Genomic DNA, 19,394 nt, shown 5'->3' with positions numbered 1-19,394 from the left:
TACTGATGCTGCACTGAACTGCAGTTTACTGATGCTGCACTGAACTGCAGTTTACTGATGCTACACTGAACTGCAGTTTACTGATGCTACACTGAACTGCAGTTTACTGATGCTACACTGAACTGCAGTTTACTGATGCTACACTGAACTGCAGTTTACTGATGCTACACTGAACTGCAGTTTACTGATGCTACACTGAACTGCAGTTTACTGATGCTACACTGAACTGCAGTTTACTGATGCTACACTGAACTGCAGTTTACTGATGCTGCACTGAACTGCAGTTTACTGATGCTGCACTGAACTGCAGTTTACTGATGCTACACTGAACTGCAGTTTACTGATGCTACACTGAACTGCAGTTTACTGATGCTACACTGAACTGCAGTTTACTGATGCTATACTGTGATCTAATGCTATGTAATGGTAATATACTGTAGGTTTACTTCCACCTATGATAATGCTTTGAACATGCTCAATACTAAACGCGTTCTCATACTTTACAAAGCTCGTTTTAGTTTTCCCTTTGCCCAGCATTTGGCTCCAGTGTGGCCCTACTGAACACGACCGTTATAAACCCTTTGCAGCCAACCGGGGTTTCTCCATCGGTATTGGTGACGTGACCCCAGGCCAGGGTCTGCTGAAGGCCAAACAGGACCTGCTGGATGGAGGCTATGCCAAGTGTGACGAGTACATCGAGGCCCTGAAGACGGGCAAACTGCAGCAGCAGCCAGGCTGCACGGCTGAGGAGACGCTGGAGGTATATCCTTAGACTAGATGACTCTCAGCTCAGTCACTTTTCTCAATTTGATGCAAAATGTTGCCTTTTTAAGCAGCCATCCTTTGATGTACCGAGAGGATGTGATTATTCAAGTCAGGATTCACTGCTGAGAAGACCGTGGGAGATACTATATAAACACTAGATAACCAATCAGATTAGTATCCTTTTTACATTTCATGAAGTCAATTAGAGCTGTAGTGGCTTCCTTTCCTCTTTACCATAGCCACTGCCCAAGCCTGAAGCGGGGTTGTTTGGTACGCATACAGTCCCACTCTCAAGGTTTCCAAACGGCCAAACATTCCATGACATCCAGGGAAATGGTGCAACAAAAATGTTTATTCTTCTTATAAACTAACAAAGAAATGATTCTCCAATCAACTTAAAGCATAGATTACTGGATATGGAAAACACATATTATGACCTGTCTGTCTGGTCAAAAAACTATACTGCTCCCACATCTAGCAAGGACTTCCTCTCCCGAAGGCCCAACTTCCTGCCTTTATCCTAACACACTTACCACAATACAATGAATGGGGGGGGGGGGGGGGGGTCAAAAACTGAGTTACACTAACAACAAATGAATATATCTCAATCAGGTAAATATACATCATAAAGGTATGTACCTAATATTTCATCATGTACATTAATATTTAATATATTTACACAAATATACATGGAGCTCCGTATGTTCAGTCTTTTATACAGATATGTCAGAATCGGCTCTAACTGGAGCCTTTCAGTGGTGTTTGTTTAAAGGATATAGTTAATCACAATGAGGACGTCTCCCTTCACCTGAAGCCTGTCTTTACCTCAAACTGAAACAACCCCCCACCCCCTTAAACTAGATGATATATCTGGTATCCCCAAATCATACACCCCCCCCCACCCGCCTAAAACTAGATGATATATCTGGTATCCCCAAATCAACCCCCCCCCCCACCCGCCTAAAACTAGATGATATATCTGGTATCCCCAAATCAACCCCCCCCCCCCACCCGCCTAAAACTAGATGATATATCTGGTATCCCCAAATCAACCCCCCCCCCACCCGCCTAAAACTAGATGATATATCTGGTATCCCCAAATCAACCCCCCCCCCACCCGCCTAAAACTAGATGATATATCTGGTATCCCCAAATCAACCCCCCCCCCACCCGCCTAAAACTAGATGATATATCTGGTATCCCCAAATCAACCCCCCCCCCACCCGCCTAAAACTAGATGATATATCTGGTATCCCCAAATCAACCCCCCCCCCACCCGCCTAAAACTAGCTGATATTTCTGCTATCCCCAAATCAACCCCCCCCCCCACCCGCCTAAAACTAGATGATATATCTGGTATCCCCAAATCAAACACCCGCCTAAAACTAGATGATATTTCTGGTATCCCCAAATCAACCCCCCCCCCCACCCGCCTAAAACTAGCTGATATTGCTGGTATCCCCAAATCAACCCCCCCCCCCACCCGCCTAAAACTAGCTGATATTTCTGCTATCCCCAAATCAAACACCCGCCTAAAACTAGCTGATATTTCTGGTATCCCCAAATCAAACACCCCCCCCCCCTTAAACTAGATGATATTTCTGGTATCCCCAAATCAAACACCCGCCTAAAACTAGATGATATTTCTGGTATCCCCAAATCAAACACCCGCCTAAAACTAGATGATATTTCTGGTATCCCCAAATCAAACACCCGCCTAAAACTAGATGATATTTCTGCTATCCCCAAATCAAACACCCGCCTAAAACTAGATGATATTTCTGCTATCCCCAAATCATACACCCGCCCTTAAACTAGATGATATTTCTGGTATCCCCAAATCAAACACCCCCCCCTTAAACTAGCTGATATTTCTGGTATCCCCAAATCAAACACCCGCCTAAAACTAGCTGATATTTCTGGTATCCCCAAATCAAACACCCGCCTAAAACTAGCTGATATTTCTGGTATCCCCAAATCATACACCCGCCTAAAACTAGCTGATATTTCTGGTATCCCCAAATCATACACCCGCCTAAAACTAGCTGATATTTCTGGTATCCCCAAATCAAACACCCGCCTAAAACTAGCTGATATTTCTGGTATCCCCAAATCATACACCCGCCTAAAACTAGATGATATTTCTGCTATCCCCAAATCAACCCCCCCCCCACCCGCCTAAAACTAGCTGATATTTCTGGTATCCCCAAATCAAACACCCGCCTAAAACTAGATGATATTTCTGCTATCCCCAAATCAACCCCCCCCCCCCCCCCCCCCCCTTAAACTAGCTGATATTTCTGCTATCCCCAAATCAAACAACTCCCCCCCCCCCCCCCCCCCCCCCCCCCTTAAACTAGCTGATATTTCTGGGATCCCCAAATCAAACACCCCCCTTAAACTAGCTGATATTTCTGGTATCCCCAAATCAAACAGCCACCATGAGCTTTGTTTGTCTGGCTGATGTCTGGCGCTCCTTCTAGACCAGCTACTGTATCTATTGTCTGGCGCTCCTTCTAGACCAGCTACTGTATCTATTGCCTGGTGCTCCTTCTAGACCAGCTACTGTATCTATTGCCTGGTGCTCCTTCTAGACCAGCTACTGTATCTATTGTCTGGCGCTCCTTCTAGACCAGCTACTGTATCTATTGTCTGGCTGATGTCTGGTGCTCCTTCTATACCAGCTACTGTATATATTGTCTGGTGCTCCTTCTAGACCAGCTACTGTATCTATTGTCTGGCTGATGTCTGTCTGATGTCTGGGGCTCTTTCTAGACCAGCTACTGTATCTATTGTCTGGCTTATGTCTGGCATTCCTTCTAGACCAGCTACTGTATCTGATGTCTGGCTGATGTCTGGCGCTCCTTCTAGACCAGCTACTGTATCTATTGTCTGGTGCTCCTTCTAGACCAGCTACTGTATCTATTGTCTGGCGCTCCTTCTAGACCAGCTACTGTATCTATTGTCTGGCGCTCCTTCTAGACCAGCTACTGTATCTATTGTCTGTTGCTCCTTCTAGACCAGCTACTGTATCTATTGTCTGTTGCTCCTTCTAGACCAGCTACTGTATCTATTGTCTGTCTGATGTCTGGCGCTCCTTCTAGAACAGCTACTGTATCTATTGTCTGGTGCTCCTTCTAGACCAGCTACTGTATCTATTGTCTGGCGCTCCTTCTAGACCAGCTACTGTATCTATTGTCTGGCTGATGTCTGGCGCTCCTTCTAGACCAGCTACTGTATCTATTGTCTGGCTGATGTCTGGCGCTCCTTCTAGAACAGCTACTGTATCTATTGTCTGGCGCTCCTTCTAGACCAGCTACTGTATCTATTGTCTGGCTGATGCCTGGTGCTCCTTCTAGACCAGCTACTGTATCTATTGTCTGGCTGATGCCTGGTGCTCCTTCTAGACCAGCTACTGTATCTATTGTCTGGCGCTCCTTCTAGACCAGCTACTGTATCTATTGTCTGGCGCTCCTTCTAGACCAGCTACTGTATCTATTGTCTGGCTGATGTCTGGCGCTCCTTCTAGACCAGCTACTGTATCTATTGTCTGGCGCTCCTTCTAGACCAGCTACTGTATCTATTGTCTGGCGCTCCTTCTAGACCAGCTACTGTATCTATTGTCTGGCTGATGTCTGGCGCTCCTTCTAGACCAGCTACTGTATCTATTGTCTGGCGCTCCTTCTAGACCAGCTACTGTATCTATTGTCTGGCTGATGTCTGGTGCTCCTTCTATACCAGCTACTGTATATATTGTCTGGTGCTCCTTCTAGACCAGCTACTGTATCTATTGTCTGGCTGATGTCTGTCTGATGTCTGGGGCTCTTTCTAGACCAGCTACTGTATCTATTGTCTGGCTTATGTCTGGCATTCCTTCTAGACCAGCTACTGTATCTGATGTCTGGCTGATGTCTGGCGCTCCTTCTAGACCAGCTACTGTATCTATTGTCTGGTGCTCCTTCTAGACCAGCTACTGTATCTATTGTCTGGCGCTCCTTCTAGACCAGCTACTGTATCTATTGTCTGGCGCTCCTTCTAGACCAGCTACTGTATCTATTGTCTGTTGCTCCTTCTAGACCAGCTACTGTATCTATTGTCTGTTGCTCCTTCTAGACCAGCTACTGTATCTATTGTCTGTCTGATGTCTGGCGCTCCTTCTAGAACAGCTACTGTATCTATTGTCTGGTGCTCCTTCTAGACCAGCTACTGTATCTATTGTCTGGCGCTCCTTCTAGACCAGCTACTGTATCTATTGTCTGGCTGATGTCTGGCGCTCCTTCTAGACCAGCTACTGTATCTATTGTCTGGCTGATGTCTGGCGCTCCTTCTAGAACAGCTACTGTATCTATTGTCTGGCGCTCCTTCTAGACCAGCTACTGTATCTATTGTCTGGTGCTCCTTCTAGACCAGCTACTGTATCTATTGTCTGGCTGATGCCTGGTGCTCCTTCTAGACCAGCTACTGTATCTATTGTCTGGCGCTCCTTCTAGACCAGCTACTGTATCTATTGTCTGGCGCTCCTTCTAGACCAGCTACTGTATCTATTGTCTGGCTGATGTCTGGCGCTCCTTCTAGACCAGCTACTGTATCTATTGTCTGGCGCTCCTTCTAGACCAGCTACTGTATCTATTGTCTGGCGCTCCTTCTAGACCAGCTACTGTATCTATTGTCTGGCTGATGTCTGGCGCTCCTTCTAGACCAGCTACTGTATCTATTGTCTGGCGCTCCTTCTAGACCAGCTACTGTATCTATTGTCTGGCTGATGTCTGGCGCTCCTTCTAGAACAGCTACTGTATCTATTGTCTGGCGCTCCTTCTAGACCAGCTACTGTATCTATTGTCTGGCGCTCCTTCTAGACCAGCTACTGTATCTATTGTCTGGCTGATGTCTGGTGCTCCTTCTAGACCAGCTACTGTATCTATTGTCTGGCTGATGCCTGGTGCTCCTTCTAGACCAGCTACTGTATCTATTGCCTGTCTGATGTCTGGTGCTCCTTCTAGACCAGCTACTGTATCTATTGTCTGGTTCTCCTTCTAGACCAGCTACTGTATCTATTGCCTGGCTAATATCTGGTGCTCCTTCTAGACCAGCTACTGTATCTGATGTCTGGCTCTCCTTCTAGACCAGCTCCTTCAGTCTGGTGGCCTTTTGAAACCAGGTAGATCATCATCTCTGCTTCAGACTGATGTGAGGAGGAGAGATAGTGCTTTCTTTTTAATGGTGGGTCTATTTAGGAGGTTTTTCTATTATCTGTGGTTTAGAGTGATAATGATGTGTCTCTCAACAGGCCCTCATCCTGAAGGAGCTGTCTGTTATCAGAGACCATGCCGGCAGCGCCTGCCTCAGAGAACTGGACAAGACCAACAGTCCTCTGATTATGGCTCTGTGTGGCTCCAAAGGTAGGTCAACTAGCCAGCCGCGGAGGTTAAATTCTGCCTTTACCACACACACACTGTCACACACACACTGTCACACACACACACTAATCACATGTCAGGAGCTCTGCCTGTACCCACTTCTAATAATAAGGACTAAGTGGTTCTTATTCACTTCAACTAAGACTTCCTGATTCTCTCTGATTTTATTGGCCATTAGAGCGTTGTTGTCACGGGAACAGCTAGGCTACACTCTAACGTTTGTTTTATGGATTATTAGGGGTAGTACTGACCTGTAGCTGACCTGTATGCTAATATAGCCATTTATAATAGCCTTATTTCATTTTTTTCCTGCTTTAGGCTCTTTAATTATCTGTTTAGGGTAGGATGTACAGTATAGTTTATTGTCCAGGACTAAACAATATGCTCAATGGAGATTCTCCACAGATTTCAAAAGCTTAATTTCTCTACCTTGAGCCGCCTCCAACATCGTTTTAGAGAATTTGGCAGTACTTCCAACCTTGCAAGCCTTGCAAATAAATAAAAAAGTCTGTGTCCAGGAAACCAGCCCATGAGTTTAAGGCTGGGGTCGGCGACAGGCGGGCTGGTTTAAATACCGGCCTGCAACTTTTTTTGTTGTAAAAATGACTGTAAAATCACCAGGAATTCAACTAAAAAAATGAGTTTAATTTAGATAATCTTTTCCCAAGTATTCCAACGAATTAAGAAAAAAGAGACGTGATCTTGTCTCGATGTGATCAAGGTATGACGTTGTTTGGGGTTTTAGTTGTCAATTTGCAGAGTTCAAAATTGTTATCGTTATGTTCAGGCCCTCCTGACCATTCACTCTGACAAAAATCAGCTCCCGGGGCTGAATCTAGTCTCCCTACCCCTGGTGTAAGGTAAACAAGTTAGTGTAATGGTAAATGCCCTTAAATGCCCTGTACTGAGGTGATAGACTAGTGTCCTGTCCAGGGGGTGTACTGAGGAGATAGACTAGTGTCCTGTCCAGGGGGTGTACTGAGGTGATAGACTAGTGTCCTGTCCAAGGGGTGTACTGAGGAGAAAGACTAGTGTCCTGTCCAGGGGGTGTACTGAGGTGATAGACTAGTGTCCTGTCCAGGGGGTGTCCTGAGGAGACAGGAGATTCTTCTCCTATGAGTTCTGGCTGCTTACTTTTCCCTGTATATGATAGAATGCTTAAGAGTTGTTTGTTGTTTTGAGGTGATGATTCAGTAATGCTAATGGTCTTATTTCTTCATCCCTTCCATAGGATCCTTCATCAACATCTCCCAGATGATCGCCTGCGTGGGCCAGCAGGCTATAAGCGGCTCTCGAGTGCCCGACGGCTTTGAGAACCGCTCGCTGCCACACTTTGAGAAGCACTCTAAAGTAAGAACCTCCTTAAGGTCGTTTATTAACCAGCTGAAATCACTATTATATCTGTCCGGAGTCTCAGGGGCTTCATTCATTCATTCATAACATGAAGAGATTAGGGTGGGTTACCTCCCAAATGACACCCTATTTCATAGTGCACTCCTTTTGACCAGGCGACTGATAGGGTTCTGGTCAAAAGGAGTGCATTGTAGGAAATAGGGGGACATTTGGGACACAGCTGAGGAACTGAAGCCACTCCTGGACATATACCTGGACAATGGAAGTAGATATAATTACACATGCAACAATTTAAACATGATTTTACTGAGTTACAGTTCATATAAGGAGATCAGTCAATGTAAATAAATTCATTAGGTCCTAATCTATGGATTTAATCTATGGATTTCACATGACTGTAAATACCGACTGCATTAACATCTGCTAACCATGTGTATGTTACAAATAAGATTTGATTTGATTTTGATTTGATATGCATCTGTTGGCCACAGATACCTTTTTTAAAAAGTAGGGGTGTGGATCAGAAAACCAGTCGGTATCTGATGTGACATTCAGGGGTGGGTGGGACAGACGGCCCATCTCGGGGTGGGTGGGACAGACGGCCCATCTCGGGGTGGGTGGGGACAGACGGCCCATCTCGGGGTGGGTGGGGACAGACGGCCCATCTCGGGGTGGGTGGGACAGACGGCCCATCTCGGGGTGGGTGGGGACAGACGGCCCATTTCGAGGGGGGGGGATGGGACAGACGGCCCATCTCGGGGTGGGTGGGGACAGACGACCCATCTCGGGGTGGGGACAGACGGCCCGTCTCGGGGTGGGGACAGACGGCCTAAATCAGTTTTAAAGCATACCTATCACAGGCATAACGTTGCTTTGAATCAGTGGAGCACTTTCTCAGTCTTTCTCTTTCTCTCTCTCTCCATCTCCATTCAAATTGCATCCAACATAGATAATCCTGTTCTAGATTTATATATATATAGCCCCATTTTATAGATGTCTGAGCCTACCTCGTTCAGGTAATAAATTGAATGCAGTTATTAGCCTTATATTTAATGGGTTATATATAATAAGCTTCTAGCTGACAGCCTCTGTCTCTTGCGCAATATGCAGGCACCTGTCGGCCGCTGGTCTCTCCTTAAAAAACACTCCTTACTTCTAGGAGTTCCATGCAGGCACCTGTCGGCCGCTGGTCTCTCCTTAAAAAACACTCCTTACTTCTAGGAGTTCCATGCAGGCACCTGTCGGCCGCTGGTCTCTCCTTAAAAAACACTCCTTACTTCTAGGACTTCCATGCAGGCAAAGCTAGACTAGAATAGCTTGCTATTTTAGCATTTCTATTTTAGCATTTCTATAGTCTGCGTATGCTGCACCAGAATTACATGTTCTCTCCTTGCTTTGTCGTGGTTTGAACGATGTACATGTTATACAGTAGACTACATTAATACCGTTCTTACTCAGACATTAGCCTACTGGAGCTGGTTTCATTTATTTACATATAGCTAGCTATATCAAAGGGCTTTTGTTTTTCTGTCGATGCGTAATGTGCCTCTTATCATATACAGTTCAGTCTGAAAGTATTCAGACCCCTTGACTTTTTCCACGTTTTGTTACATTAGTCTTATTCTAAAAATGTATGAAATTATTTTTTGCCCCTCATCAATCTACACACAATACCCCATAATGACATCACAACACCCCATAATGACATCACAATACCCCATAATGACATCACAATACCCCATAATGACATCACAATACCCCATAATGACATCACAATACCCCATAATGACAAAGTGGAAAAACAAGTTTTTGCAAATAAACAGAAATACCTTATTTACATAAGTATTCAGGCCCTTTGCTATGAGACTTGAAATTGAGCTCAGGTGCATCCTGTTTCCATTGATTATCCTTGAGATGTTTCTACAACTTCATTGGATTCAATCTGTAGTAAATTCAATTGATTGGACATGATTTGGAAAGGTAAACACCTGTCTATATAAAGTCCCACAGTTGACAGTGCATGTCAGAGCAAAAACCAAGTCATGAGGTCGAAGGAATTGTCCGTAGAGCTCCGAGACAGGATTGTGCCGAGGCACAGATCTGGAGAAGTGTACCAAAATGTGTCTGCAGCATTGAAGGTCCCCAAGAACACTGTGGCCTCCATCATTCTTAAATGGAAGAAGTTTGGAACCACCAATACTCTTCCTAGAGCTGGCCGCCCGGCCAAACTTAGCAATCAGGGGAGAAGGGCCTCGGTCAGGGAGGTGACCAAGAACCCGATGGTTACTCTGACAAAGCTCCAGAGTTCCTTTGGAGATGGGAGAACCTTCCAGAAGGACAACCATCTCCACAGCACTCCACCAATCAGGCCTTTATGGTAGAGTGGCCAGACGGAAGCCACTACTCAGTAAAAAGCACATGACAGCCCGTTTGAAGTTTGCCAAAAGGCCCCTAAAGGACTCAGACCCTGCGAAACAAGATTCTCTGACATAATGAAACCAAGATTGAACTCTTTTTAGCCTGAATGCCAAGCTTCACATCTGGAGGAAACCTGGCAGTATCCCTACGGTGAAGCATGGTGGTGGCAGCATCCCTACGGTGAAGCATGGTGGTGGCAGCATCCCTACGGTGAAGCATGGTGGTGGCAGCATCCCTACGGTGAAGCATGGTGGTGGCAGCATCCCTACGGTGAAGCATGGTGGTGGCAGCATCCCTACGGTGAAGCATGGTGGTGGCAGCATCCCTACGGTGAAGCATGGTGGTGGCGGCATCCCTATGGTGAAGCATGGTGGTGGCAGCATCCCTACGGTGAAGCATGGTGGTGGCAGCATCCCTACGGTGAAGCATGGTGGTGGCAGCATCCCTACGGTGAAGCATGGTGGTGGCAGCATCCCTACGGTGAAGCATGGTGGTGGCAGCATCCCTACGGTGAAGCATGGTGGTGGCGGCATCGTGCTGTGAGGATATTATTCAAAGGCAGGGACTGGGAGACTAGTCGGGATGCGGCGGATTGAGACACACACACAGCCTGATGCAAAAACAATCTCTAGCTTAAACCGATGGATTTCGATGGGAATCAATTAGATTTTCTCGAACCTGCAGAAATTGTAGGCTAAGAGTTGAAAAACGTTCAAACGTTCATTGATGTTTCTCCTTCCTAGCAGTAAACAACATCTCTCCAGCTGGCTCAGTCAGAGCCATTTGTTTGCTCTGACAGGGGATGAATCCCGAAATGGCAACCCTTTTCCCTACTTAGTGCACTAGTGTTGACCAAGGCTCTGTGGGGCCCTGGTCAGAAGTAGTACACTCTACAGTAATAGTGAATAGGGTGACATTTGGGACACGTACGGGGCCTTTTATAATGTCGTAACACCCCTCTCTGTCTCTGTCTCTCTGTCTCTCTCTCTCTCTCTCTCTGTGTGTGTCGTGTCACAGCTTCCTGCAGCTAAAGGGTTTGTAGCTGACAGCTTTTATTCAGGCCTGACGCCGACGGAGTTCTTTTTCCACACTATGGCTGGTCGAGAGGGCTTGGTGGACACCGCTGTTAAAACAGCGGAGACCGGATACATGCAGGTAACACACACACACACACACACACACACACACACCGCTGGGCTGCTGCCTGCTGCACCGTACCCAACACCCTCTGCTCTCTGTTTGTATTCAAGAAAAGAGGGAACAACGTGTGCTCCCTACAAATCTAAATCTTATCAGGCTCCCTCTTGAGTAGTTATCTCCTAGGGCAGGACTATTCAACTCTGACCCTATGAGGTCCGGAGCCTGCTGGCTTTCTGTTCTACCTGATCATTAATATCACCCCACCTGGTGTCCCAGGTCTAAATCAGGCCCTGATCATTAATATCACCCCACCTGGTGTCCCAGGTCTAAATCAGGCCCTGATCATTAATATCACCCCACCTGGTGTCCCAGGTCTAAATCAGGCCCTGATCATTCATATCACCCACCTGGTGTCCCAGGTCTAAATCAGGCCCTGATCATTAATATCACCCACCTGGTGTCCCAGGTCTAAATCAGGCCCTGATCATTAATATCACCCCACTTGGTGTCCCAGGTCTAAATCAGGCCCCGATCATTAATATCACCCACCTGGTGTCCCAGGTCTAAATCAGGCCCTGATCATTAATATCACCCCACCTGGTGTCCCAGGTCTAAATTAGGTCCTGATCATTAATATCACCCCACCTGGTGTCCCAGGTCTAAATCAGGCCCTGATCATTCATATCACCCACCTGGTGTCCCAGGTCTAAATCAGGCCCTGATCATTAATATCACCCACCTGGTGTCCCAGGTCTAAATCAGGCCCTGATCATTAATATCACCCCACCTGGTGTCCCAGGTCTAAATCAGGCCCTGATCATTAATATCACCCCACCTGGGGTCCCAGGTCTAAATCAGGCCCTGATCATTACAGTGAAAACAACATGCAGTGGGGCCCTGGTTTGGTGGTCCAGAGTTGAGGGTCCTGAGGGGTGTGTTGTTGATGTGTTCAGATCAGAACAGCTCACCATCTGACTAATGGCACATAGCAGAAGAAGGGTGTTGAGTGGTCACACACACACACACACACACACACAGTGACACAACAAGCAGGATTAAAGAGGCCTATCTGTTGTTGAGTCATCCTCTGATCTGTTCTTCTGTGGTGGATGTGTTGCGTGTCAACAGAGGCGTCTGGTGAAGTCGCTGGAGGACCTGTGTTCCCAGTATGATCTGACGGTACGGAGCTCCACTGGTGACATCATCCAGTTTGTCTACGGGGGGGACGGCCTGGACCCGGCCGCCATGGAGGGGAAAGATGAGCCGTTGGAGTTCAACAGAGTCCTGGACAACATCCGGGTGAGTCACACACGTGTGCGGCAATACTTAATCTCACACACACAGAGACACATGCAAGCGCGCACACACACACAGAGACACACACACACAGAGACACACACACACACACAGAGACACAAACACACAGAGACACACACACAGATACAGAGAGACAGGCACACGCACACAGAGACACACGCAGACTCTCACACACCCATTATTCTCTTAGTCCTCACCTGTCGTCAGTCTGGCAACAACAACATAAACAATCCTACATTTTAAAGTACCAGGCTTCAGAATGTGCAGACGGTGAAATGAGGATTTACCCAGCATGCCTGTTGTCATCTCTATGTGTGTGTGTTGGTGATGCAGGTCAGCTGTTTGTTCACCTGCCCACAGTTACTAATAACACATCCGCACTCCTCCCTCTATCCCTCCATCCCTCTATCCCTCCTCCCTCCATCCCTCCATACCTCCTCCCTCCATCCCTCCATCACTCCTCTTCCCTCCATCACTCCTCCCTTCATCCCTCTATCCATCCTGCCTCCATCCCTCTGTCCCTCCTCCCTCCATCCCTCCTCTCTCCATCCCTCCTCTCTCCATCCCTCCTCTCTCCATCCCTCCTCTCTCCATCCCTCCTCTCTCTATCCCTCCTCTCTCCATCCCTCTATCCCTCCTCTCTTCATCCCTCTATCCCTCCTCTCTCCATCCCTCTATCCCTCCATCCCTCTATCCCTCCATCCCTCATCCCTCTATCCCTCCTCCCTCTATCCCTCTATACCTCTATCCCTCATCCCTCCATACCTCTCTCCCTCCTCCATCCTTCCATCCCCCAGTCTGTCCATACGTGTTCAGAGCAGCCAGCCCTCAGTAAGAATGAGTTGGTCCTGACAGCAGAGTCCATCATGAAGAGGAGTGACTTCAAGTGCTGCCGAGACAGCTTCCTCGAGGTAAATAACTATCACTTATCCACTTGACTGCTTCTATGTCTTGCATTCAAAATGGCACCCTATTCCCTACATAGTGCACTTTAACCAGAGCCCTGGTCGAAAGTAGTGCACTGCATACCGTATGGAATAGGGAGCCGTTTGGGACCAGACTATATTATTGATTTTAGATCTATTATCAAGAGTAATGTTACAGCGTATAGACCTATATCAGTAATGTCCCAGCCTATAGACCTATATCAGTAATGTCCCAGCCTATAGACCTATATCAGTCATCAGTAATGTCCCAGCCTATAGACCTATATCAGTAATGTCCCAGCCTATAGACCTATATCAGTAATGTCCCAGCCTATAGACCTATATCAGTAATGTCCCAGCCTATAGACCTATATCAGTAATGTCCCAGCCTATAGACCTATATCAGTCATCAGTAATGTCCCAGCCTATAGACCTATATCAGTAATGTCCCAGCCTATAGACCTATATCAGTAATGTCCCAGCCTATAGACCTATATCAGTAATGTCCCAGCCTATAGACCTATATCAGTAATGTCCCAGCCTATAGACCTATATCAGTAATGTCCCAGCCTATAGACCTATATCAGTAATGTCCCAGCCTATAGACCTATATCAGTCATCAGTAATGTCCCAGCCTATAGACCTATATCAGTCATCATCAGTAATGTCCCAGCCTATAGACCTATATCAATCATCAGTAATGTCCCAGCCTATAGACCTATATCAGTCATCAACAGTAATGTCCCAGCCTATAGACTTATATCAGTCATCAACAGTAATGTCCCAGCCTATAGACCTATATCAATCAACAGTAATGTCCCAGCCTATAGACTTATATCAGTCATCAACAGTAATGTCCCAGCCTATAGACCTATATCAGTCATCAGTAATGTCCCAGCCTATAGACCTATATCAGTCATCAACAGTAATGTCCCAGCCTATAGATCTATATCAGTCATCAGTAATGTCCCAGCCTATAGACCTATATCAGTCATCAACAGTAATGTCCCAGCCTATAGACCTATATCAGTCATCAGTAATGTCCCAGCCTATAGACCTATATCAGTCATCAACAGTAATGTCCCAGCCTATAGACCTATATCAGTCATCAGTAATGTCCCAGCCTATAGACCTATATCAGTCATCAGTAATGTCCCAGCCTATAGATCTATATCAGTCATCATCAGTAATGTCCCAGCCTATAGACCTATATCAGTCATCAACAGTAATGTCCCAGCCTATAGACCTATATCAGTCATCAGTAATGTCCCAGCCTATAGACCTATATCAGTCATCAACAGTAATGTCCCAGCCTATAGACCTATATCAGTCATCAACAGTAATGCTATAGCCTATAGACCTATATCAATCATCAACAGTAATGTCCCAGCCTATAGACCTATATCAGTCATCAGTAATGACCCAGCCTATAGACCTATATCAATCATCAACAGTAATGCTATAGCCTATAGACCTATATCAGTCATCATCAGTAATGTCCCAGCCTATAGACCTATATCAGTCATCAACAGTAATGTCTCAGCCTATAGACCTATATCAGACATCAACAGTGATGTCTCAGCCTATAGACCTATATCAGTCATCAACAGTAATGTCCCAGCCTATAGACCTATATCAGTCATCAACAGTAATGCTATAGCCTATAGACCTATATCAATCATCAACAGTAATGTCCCAGCCTATAGACCTATATCAGTCATCAGTAATGACCCAGCCTATAGACCTATATCAATCATCAACAGTAATGCTATAGCCTATAGACCTATATCAGTCATCAACAGTAATGTCTCAGCCTATAGACCTATATCAGTCATCAACAGTAATGTCCCAGCCTATAGACCTATATCAGTCATCAACAGTAATGCTATAGCCTATAGACCTATATCAATCATCAACAGTAATGACCCAGCCTATAGACCTATATCAGTCATCAACAGTAATGCTATAGCCTATAGACCTATATCAGTCATCAACAGTAATGTCTCAGCCTATAGACCTATATCAGACATCAACAGTGATGTCTCAGCCTATAGACCTATATCAATCATCAGTAATGTCCCAGCCTATAGACCTATATCAGTCATCAGTAATGACCCAGCCTATAGACCTATATCAATCATCAACAGTAATGCTATAGCCTATAGACCTATATCAGTCATCAACAGTAATGTCTCAGCCTATAGACCTATATCAGACATCAACAGTGATGTCTCAGCCTATAGACCTATATCAGTCATCAATAATGTCCCAGCCTATAGACCTATATCAGTCATCAACAGTAATGTCTCAGCCTATAGACCTATATCAGACATCAACAGTGATGTCTCAGCCTATAGACCTATATCAGTCATCAGTAATGTCCTAGCCTATATACCTATATCAGACATCAACAGTGATGTCTCAGCCTATAGACCTATATCAATCATCAACAGTAATGCTATAGCCTATAGACCTATATCAGTCATCAACAGTAATGTCCCAGCCTATAGACCTATATCAGTCATCAACAGTGATGTCTCAGCCTATAGACCTATATCAGTCATCAATAATGTCCCAGCCTATAGACCTATATCAGTCATCAGTAATGACCCAGCCTATAGACCTATATCAATCATCAACAGTAATGTCCCAGCCTATAGACCTATATCAGACATCAACAGTGATGTCTCAGCCTATAGACCTATATCAGTCATCAATAATGTCCCAGCCTATAGACCTATATCAGTCATCAGTAATGTCCCAGCCTATAGACCTATATCAATCATCAGTAATGTCCCAGCCTATAGACCTATATCAGTCATCAGTAATGTCCCAGCCTATAGACCTATATCAATCATCAGTAATGTCCCAGCCTATAGACCTATATCAGTCATCAGTAATGACCCAGCCTATAGACCTATATCAATCATCAACAGTAATGCTATAGCCTATAGACCTATATCAATCATCAACAGTAATGCTATAGCCTATAGACCTATATCAGTCATCAATAATGTCCCAGCCTATAGACCTATATCAGTCATCAGTAATGTCCCAGCCTATAGACCTATATCAATCATCAGTAATGTCCCAGCCTATAGATCTATATCAGTCATCAGTAATGTCCCAGCCTATAGATCTATATCAATCATCAACAGTAATGCTATAGCCTATAGACCTATATCAGTCATCAGTAATGACCCAGCCTATAGACCTATATCAGTCATCAGTAATGTCCCAGCCTATAGACCTATATCAGTCATCAGTAATGACCCAGCCTATAGACCTATATCAATCATCAACAGTAATGTCCCAGCCTATAGACCTATATCAATCATCAACAGCCAATTAAAATGTCAAGTTTGACAGATTTCTTCATTCAAACCAATGTTACCAGCAGTTACACCCCGGTGTATAGACCGAGACTTACACCTGGGGAACATCCTCAAATGGCACCCTATTCCCTATGGGCTGCACTACTGTTGACCTGGGCCCATTGGGCTCTATATAGGGACTAGTGTTAACCTGGGCCCATTGGGCTCTATATAGGGACTAGGAGACTAGTGTTAACCTGGGCCCATTGGGCTCCATATAGGGACTAGTGTTAACCTGGGCCCATTGGGCTCTATATAGGGACTAGTGTTGACCTGGGCCCATTGGGCTCTATATAGGGACTGGTGTTAACCTGGGCCCATTGGGCTCTATATAGGGACTAGTGTTAACCTGGGCCCATTGGGCTCTATATAGGGACTAGTGTTAACCTGGGCCCATTGGGCTCTATATAGGGACTAGTGTTAACCTGGGCCCATTGGGCTCTATATAGGGACTAGTGTTAACCTGGGCCCATTGGGCTCTATATAGGGACTAGTGTTAACCTGGGCCCATTGGGCTCTATATAGGGACTAGTGTTAACCTGGGCCCATTGGGCTCTATATAGGGACTAGTGTTAACCTGGGCCCATTGGGCTCTTTATAGGGACTAGTGTTAACCTGGGCCCATTGGGCTCTATATAGGGACTAGTGTTAACCTGGGCCCATTGGGCTCTATATAGGGACTAGTGTTAACCTGGGCCCATTGGGCTCTATATAGGGACTAGTGTTAACCTGGGCCCATTGGGCTCTATATAGGGACTAGTGTTAACCTGGGCCCATTGGGCTCTATATAGGGACTAGTGTTAACCTGGGCCCATTGGGCTCTATATAGGGACTAGTGTTAACCTGGACCCATTGGGCTCTATATAGGGACTGGGGTGACATTTAGGACACAGACCTATATTATGGTCTATCAACAGCCACAGCAGATCTTCAACCACCTTTCAAATATTATAGATTTATCAGTTATAGATTTATCATGTTATAGATTTCATCCTTCAGTCACATGTAGGTAAAAACATGTTGATTTCTATATAGAATCTGAACGAGTGTATTCTTCCGTTTCCATGACGCTTCCCTTTGTCAAATAGAATTCTCAGAATTCAAGAGTTTTTCTTGTTCCAAGAATATCCGTGCTGTCCATACATTCAGCAGTTGACCAATAGTGAGGCAGCACTGCTCTGGTTACTAGGCAAAAACTACTAACATAATAAACTTCAAATTACACTATGCTATTCTGTGGTCAATGGAAGAATGAGCGATAGAAGCCAGATACAAGCTGATAATGGTGCATGTGACTTACGTTCTGGTTAGCCTGCCCATGTCCAAACCAAGTACTTTCTCAATGTCTTTCCATATCAGGGTAAAGATTAAACCAGGCCTGCAGGTGAGTGACTGTCTGAGACTGTGGGTTTGAGACTCATGGAGTCTTGCAAAGGCAGAAATTGTGACCAATTTGATTGCGAGGAAGACTAGCCTGTTCAGAACCGTGAACAAACAACAGACCAGCTGAGCTGTACTCCACATCAGTGATGAAGAGTGGTAAAGTGGTGTGTGGATGTCAATGAAAGTGTGTCATCCATGCGTCCCGCTGTTGCCGTCGGCAATGACCGGAGACGACGACAGACTACAATCACACAAAGGTTATATATTTCTACCGTGTACAGACGGCCTTTCCGTTTGCCGAACACGCTGTTCTACAACGTGCCCGACGTGACTGTTGTCAACGCGTCCGTACAAGCCAGTCAGCAGGAGAGATTTCATCATGGATCTGGCATGTGAGCTTCGTGAGAACCACATGAACGCCAAGAAAGAAGCTACAGACGCTCTCGCTCTCTCTCTCGCTCTCTCTCTCGCTCTCGCTCTCTCTCTCGCTCTCGCTCTCTCTCTCGCTCTCTCTCGCTCTCTCTCTGTCTCTCTCGCTCTCTCTCTGTCTCTCTCTCTCTGTCTCTCTCTCTCTCTGTCTCTCTCTCTCTGTCTCTCTCGCGCTCGCTCTCTCTCGCTCTCTCTCGCTATCTCTCGCTCCCTCTCCCTCTCTCTCTCTCTCTCTCTCTCTCTCTCTCGCTCTCTCTCGCTCCCTCTCGCTCTCTCCCTCCCCCTCTCTCTCTTCCTCAAGATACCACAGCTCCCACTGGGGAAAAACAAGACACAATGTGAAGTCGGCTGCCTCACACGAAGCCCTGAAGCTGTGTGCTGGCCGTGGAACCTGAAGCATAAAGAGAGAACTGGATCGCTTCATGCGTAAAGGCACCGGTATAAGGGCCCAATACAGTGTCTGATACCATCAACAGATGACTGTCTTTATATCTTGTCATTTTAATATATTTCCACTAATATATCTGAATGCAATTTAATCATTTTACAATGTAGTCCAGTTCATGTTTAGGAATAAGGCAAATCATTTCACCTGTGCACCTGGCAGGTTATATTATTATTATTATTATTATTATCATATTATCATACTGGACTTTATTAATGACTAACTCTTATTACTAATTTAATTTACAAATCAAGTTGATCAAATGGAGACACTGTAGTGTTTTATTGTACAGGGAATGAAAATAGACTACAGGCCTACGTTGTTGTTGTTTTCTTCTTAGGACTTAATAGAATTACACAAAACAACATATCCTTAACGATCCATCTAAACAACTAGTCAGTTTATTGTTTTTTTAATTAGATTTATT

General features: G+C 45.5%; 1 protein-coding gene across 4 annotated transcripts in view; it reads left to right on the top strand.

The window, feature by feature from the left end:
* Positions 1-19,394, top strand: part of LOC118943825 (DNA-directed RNA polymerase III subunit RPC1) — a 77,051-nt gene that overhangs the window by 28,911 nt on the left and 28,746 nt on the right. For all 4 annotated transcript variants that reach the window (XM_036959860.1, XM_036959859.1, XM_036959861.1 and 1 more), the window contains 6 exons: positions 588-760; positions 6,053-6,164; positions 7,414-7,532; positions 10,971-11,108; positions 12,222-12,392; positions 13,208-13,321. In XM_036959860.1, coding sequence (XP_036815755.1) covers positions 588-760; positions 6,053-6,164; positions 7,414-7,532; positions 10,971-11,108; positions 12,222-12,392; positions 13,208-13,321 — 827 coding nt within the window. The remainder of the gene's footprint in view (positions 1-587; positions 761-6,052; positions 6,165-7,413; positions 7,533-10,970; positions 11,109-12,221; positions 12,393-13,207; positions 13,322-19,394) is intronic.

Source organism: Oncorhynchus mykiss, chromosome 23 (genome assembly GCF_013265735.2).
Source record: "Oncorhynchus mykiss isolate Arlee chromosome 23, USDA_OmykA_1.1, whole genome shotgun sequence".
Classification (NCBI taxonomy): Eukaryota; Metazoa; Chordata; class Actinopteri; order Salmoniformes; family Salmonidae; genus Oncorhynchus; species Oncorhynchus mykiss.
This window is presented reverse-complemented; position numbering and strand designations above follow the sequence as displayed.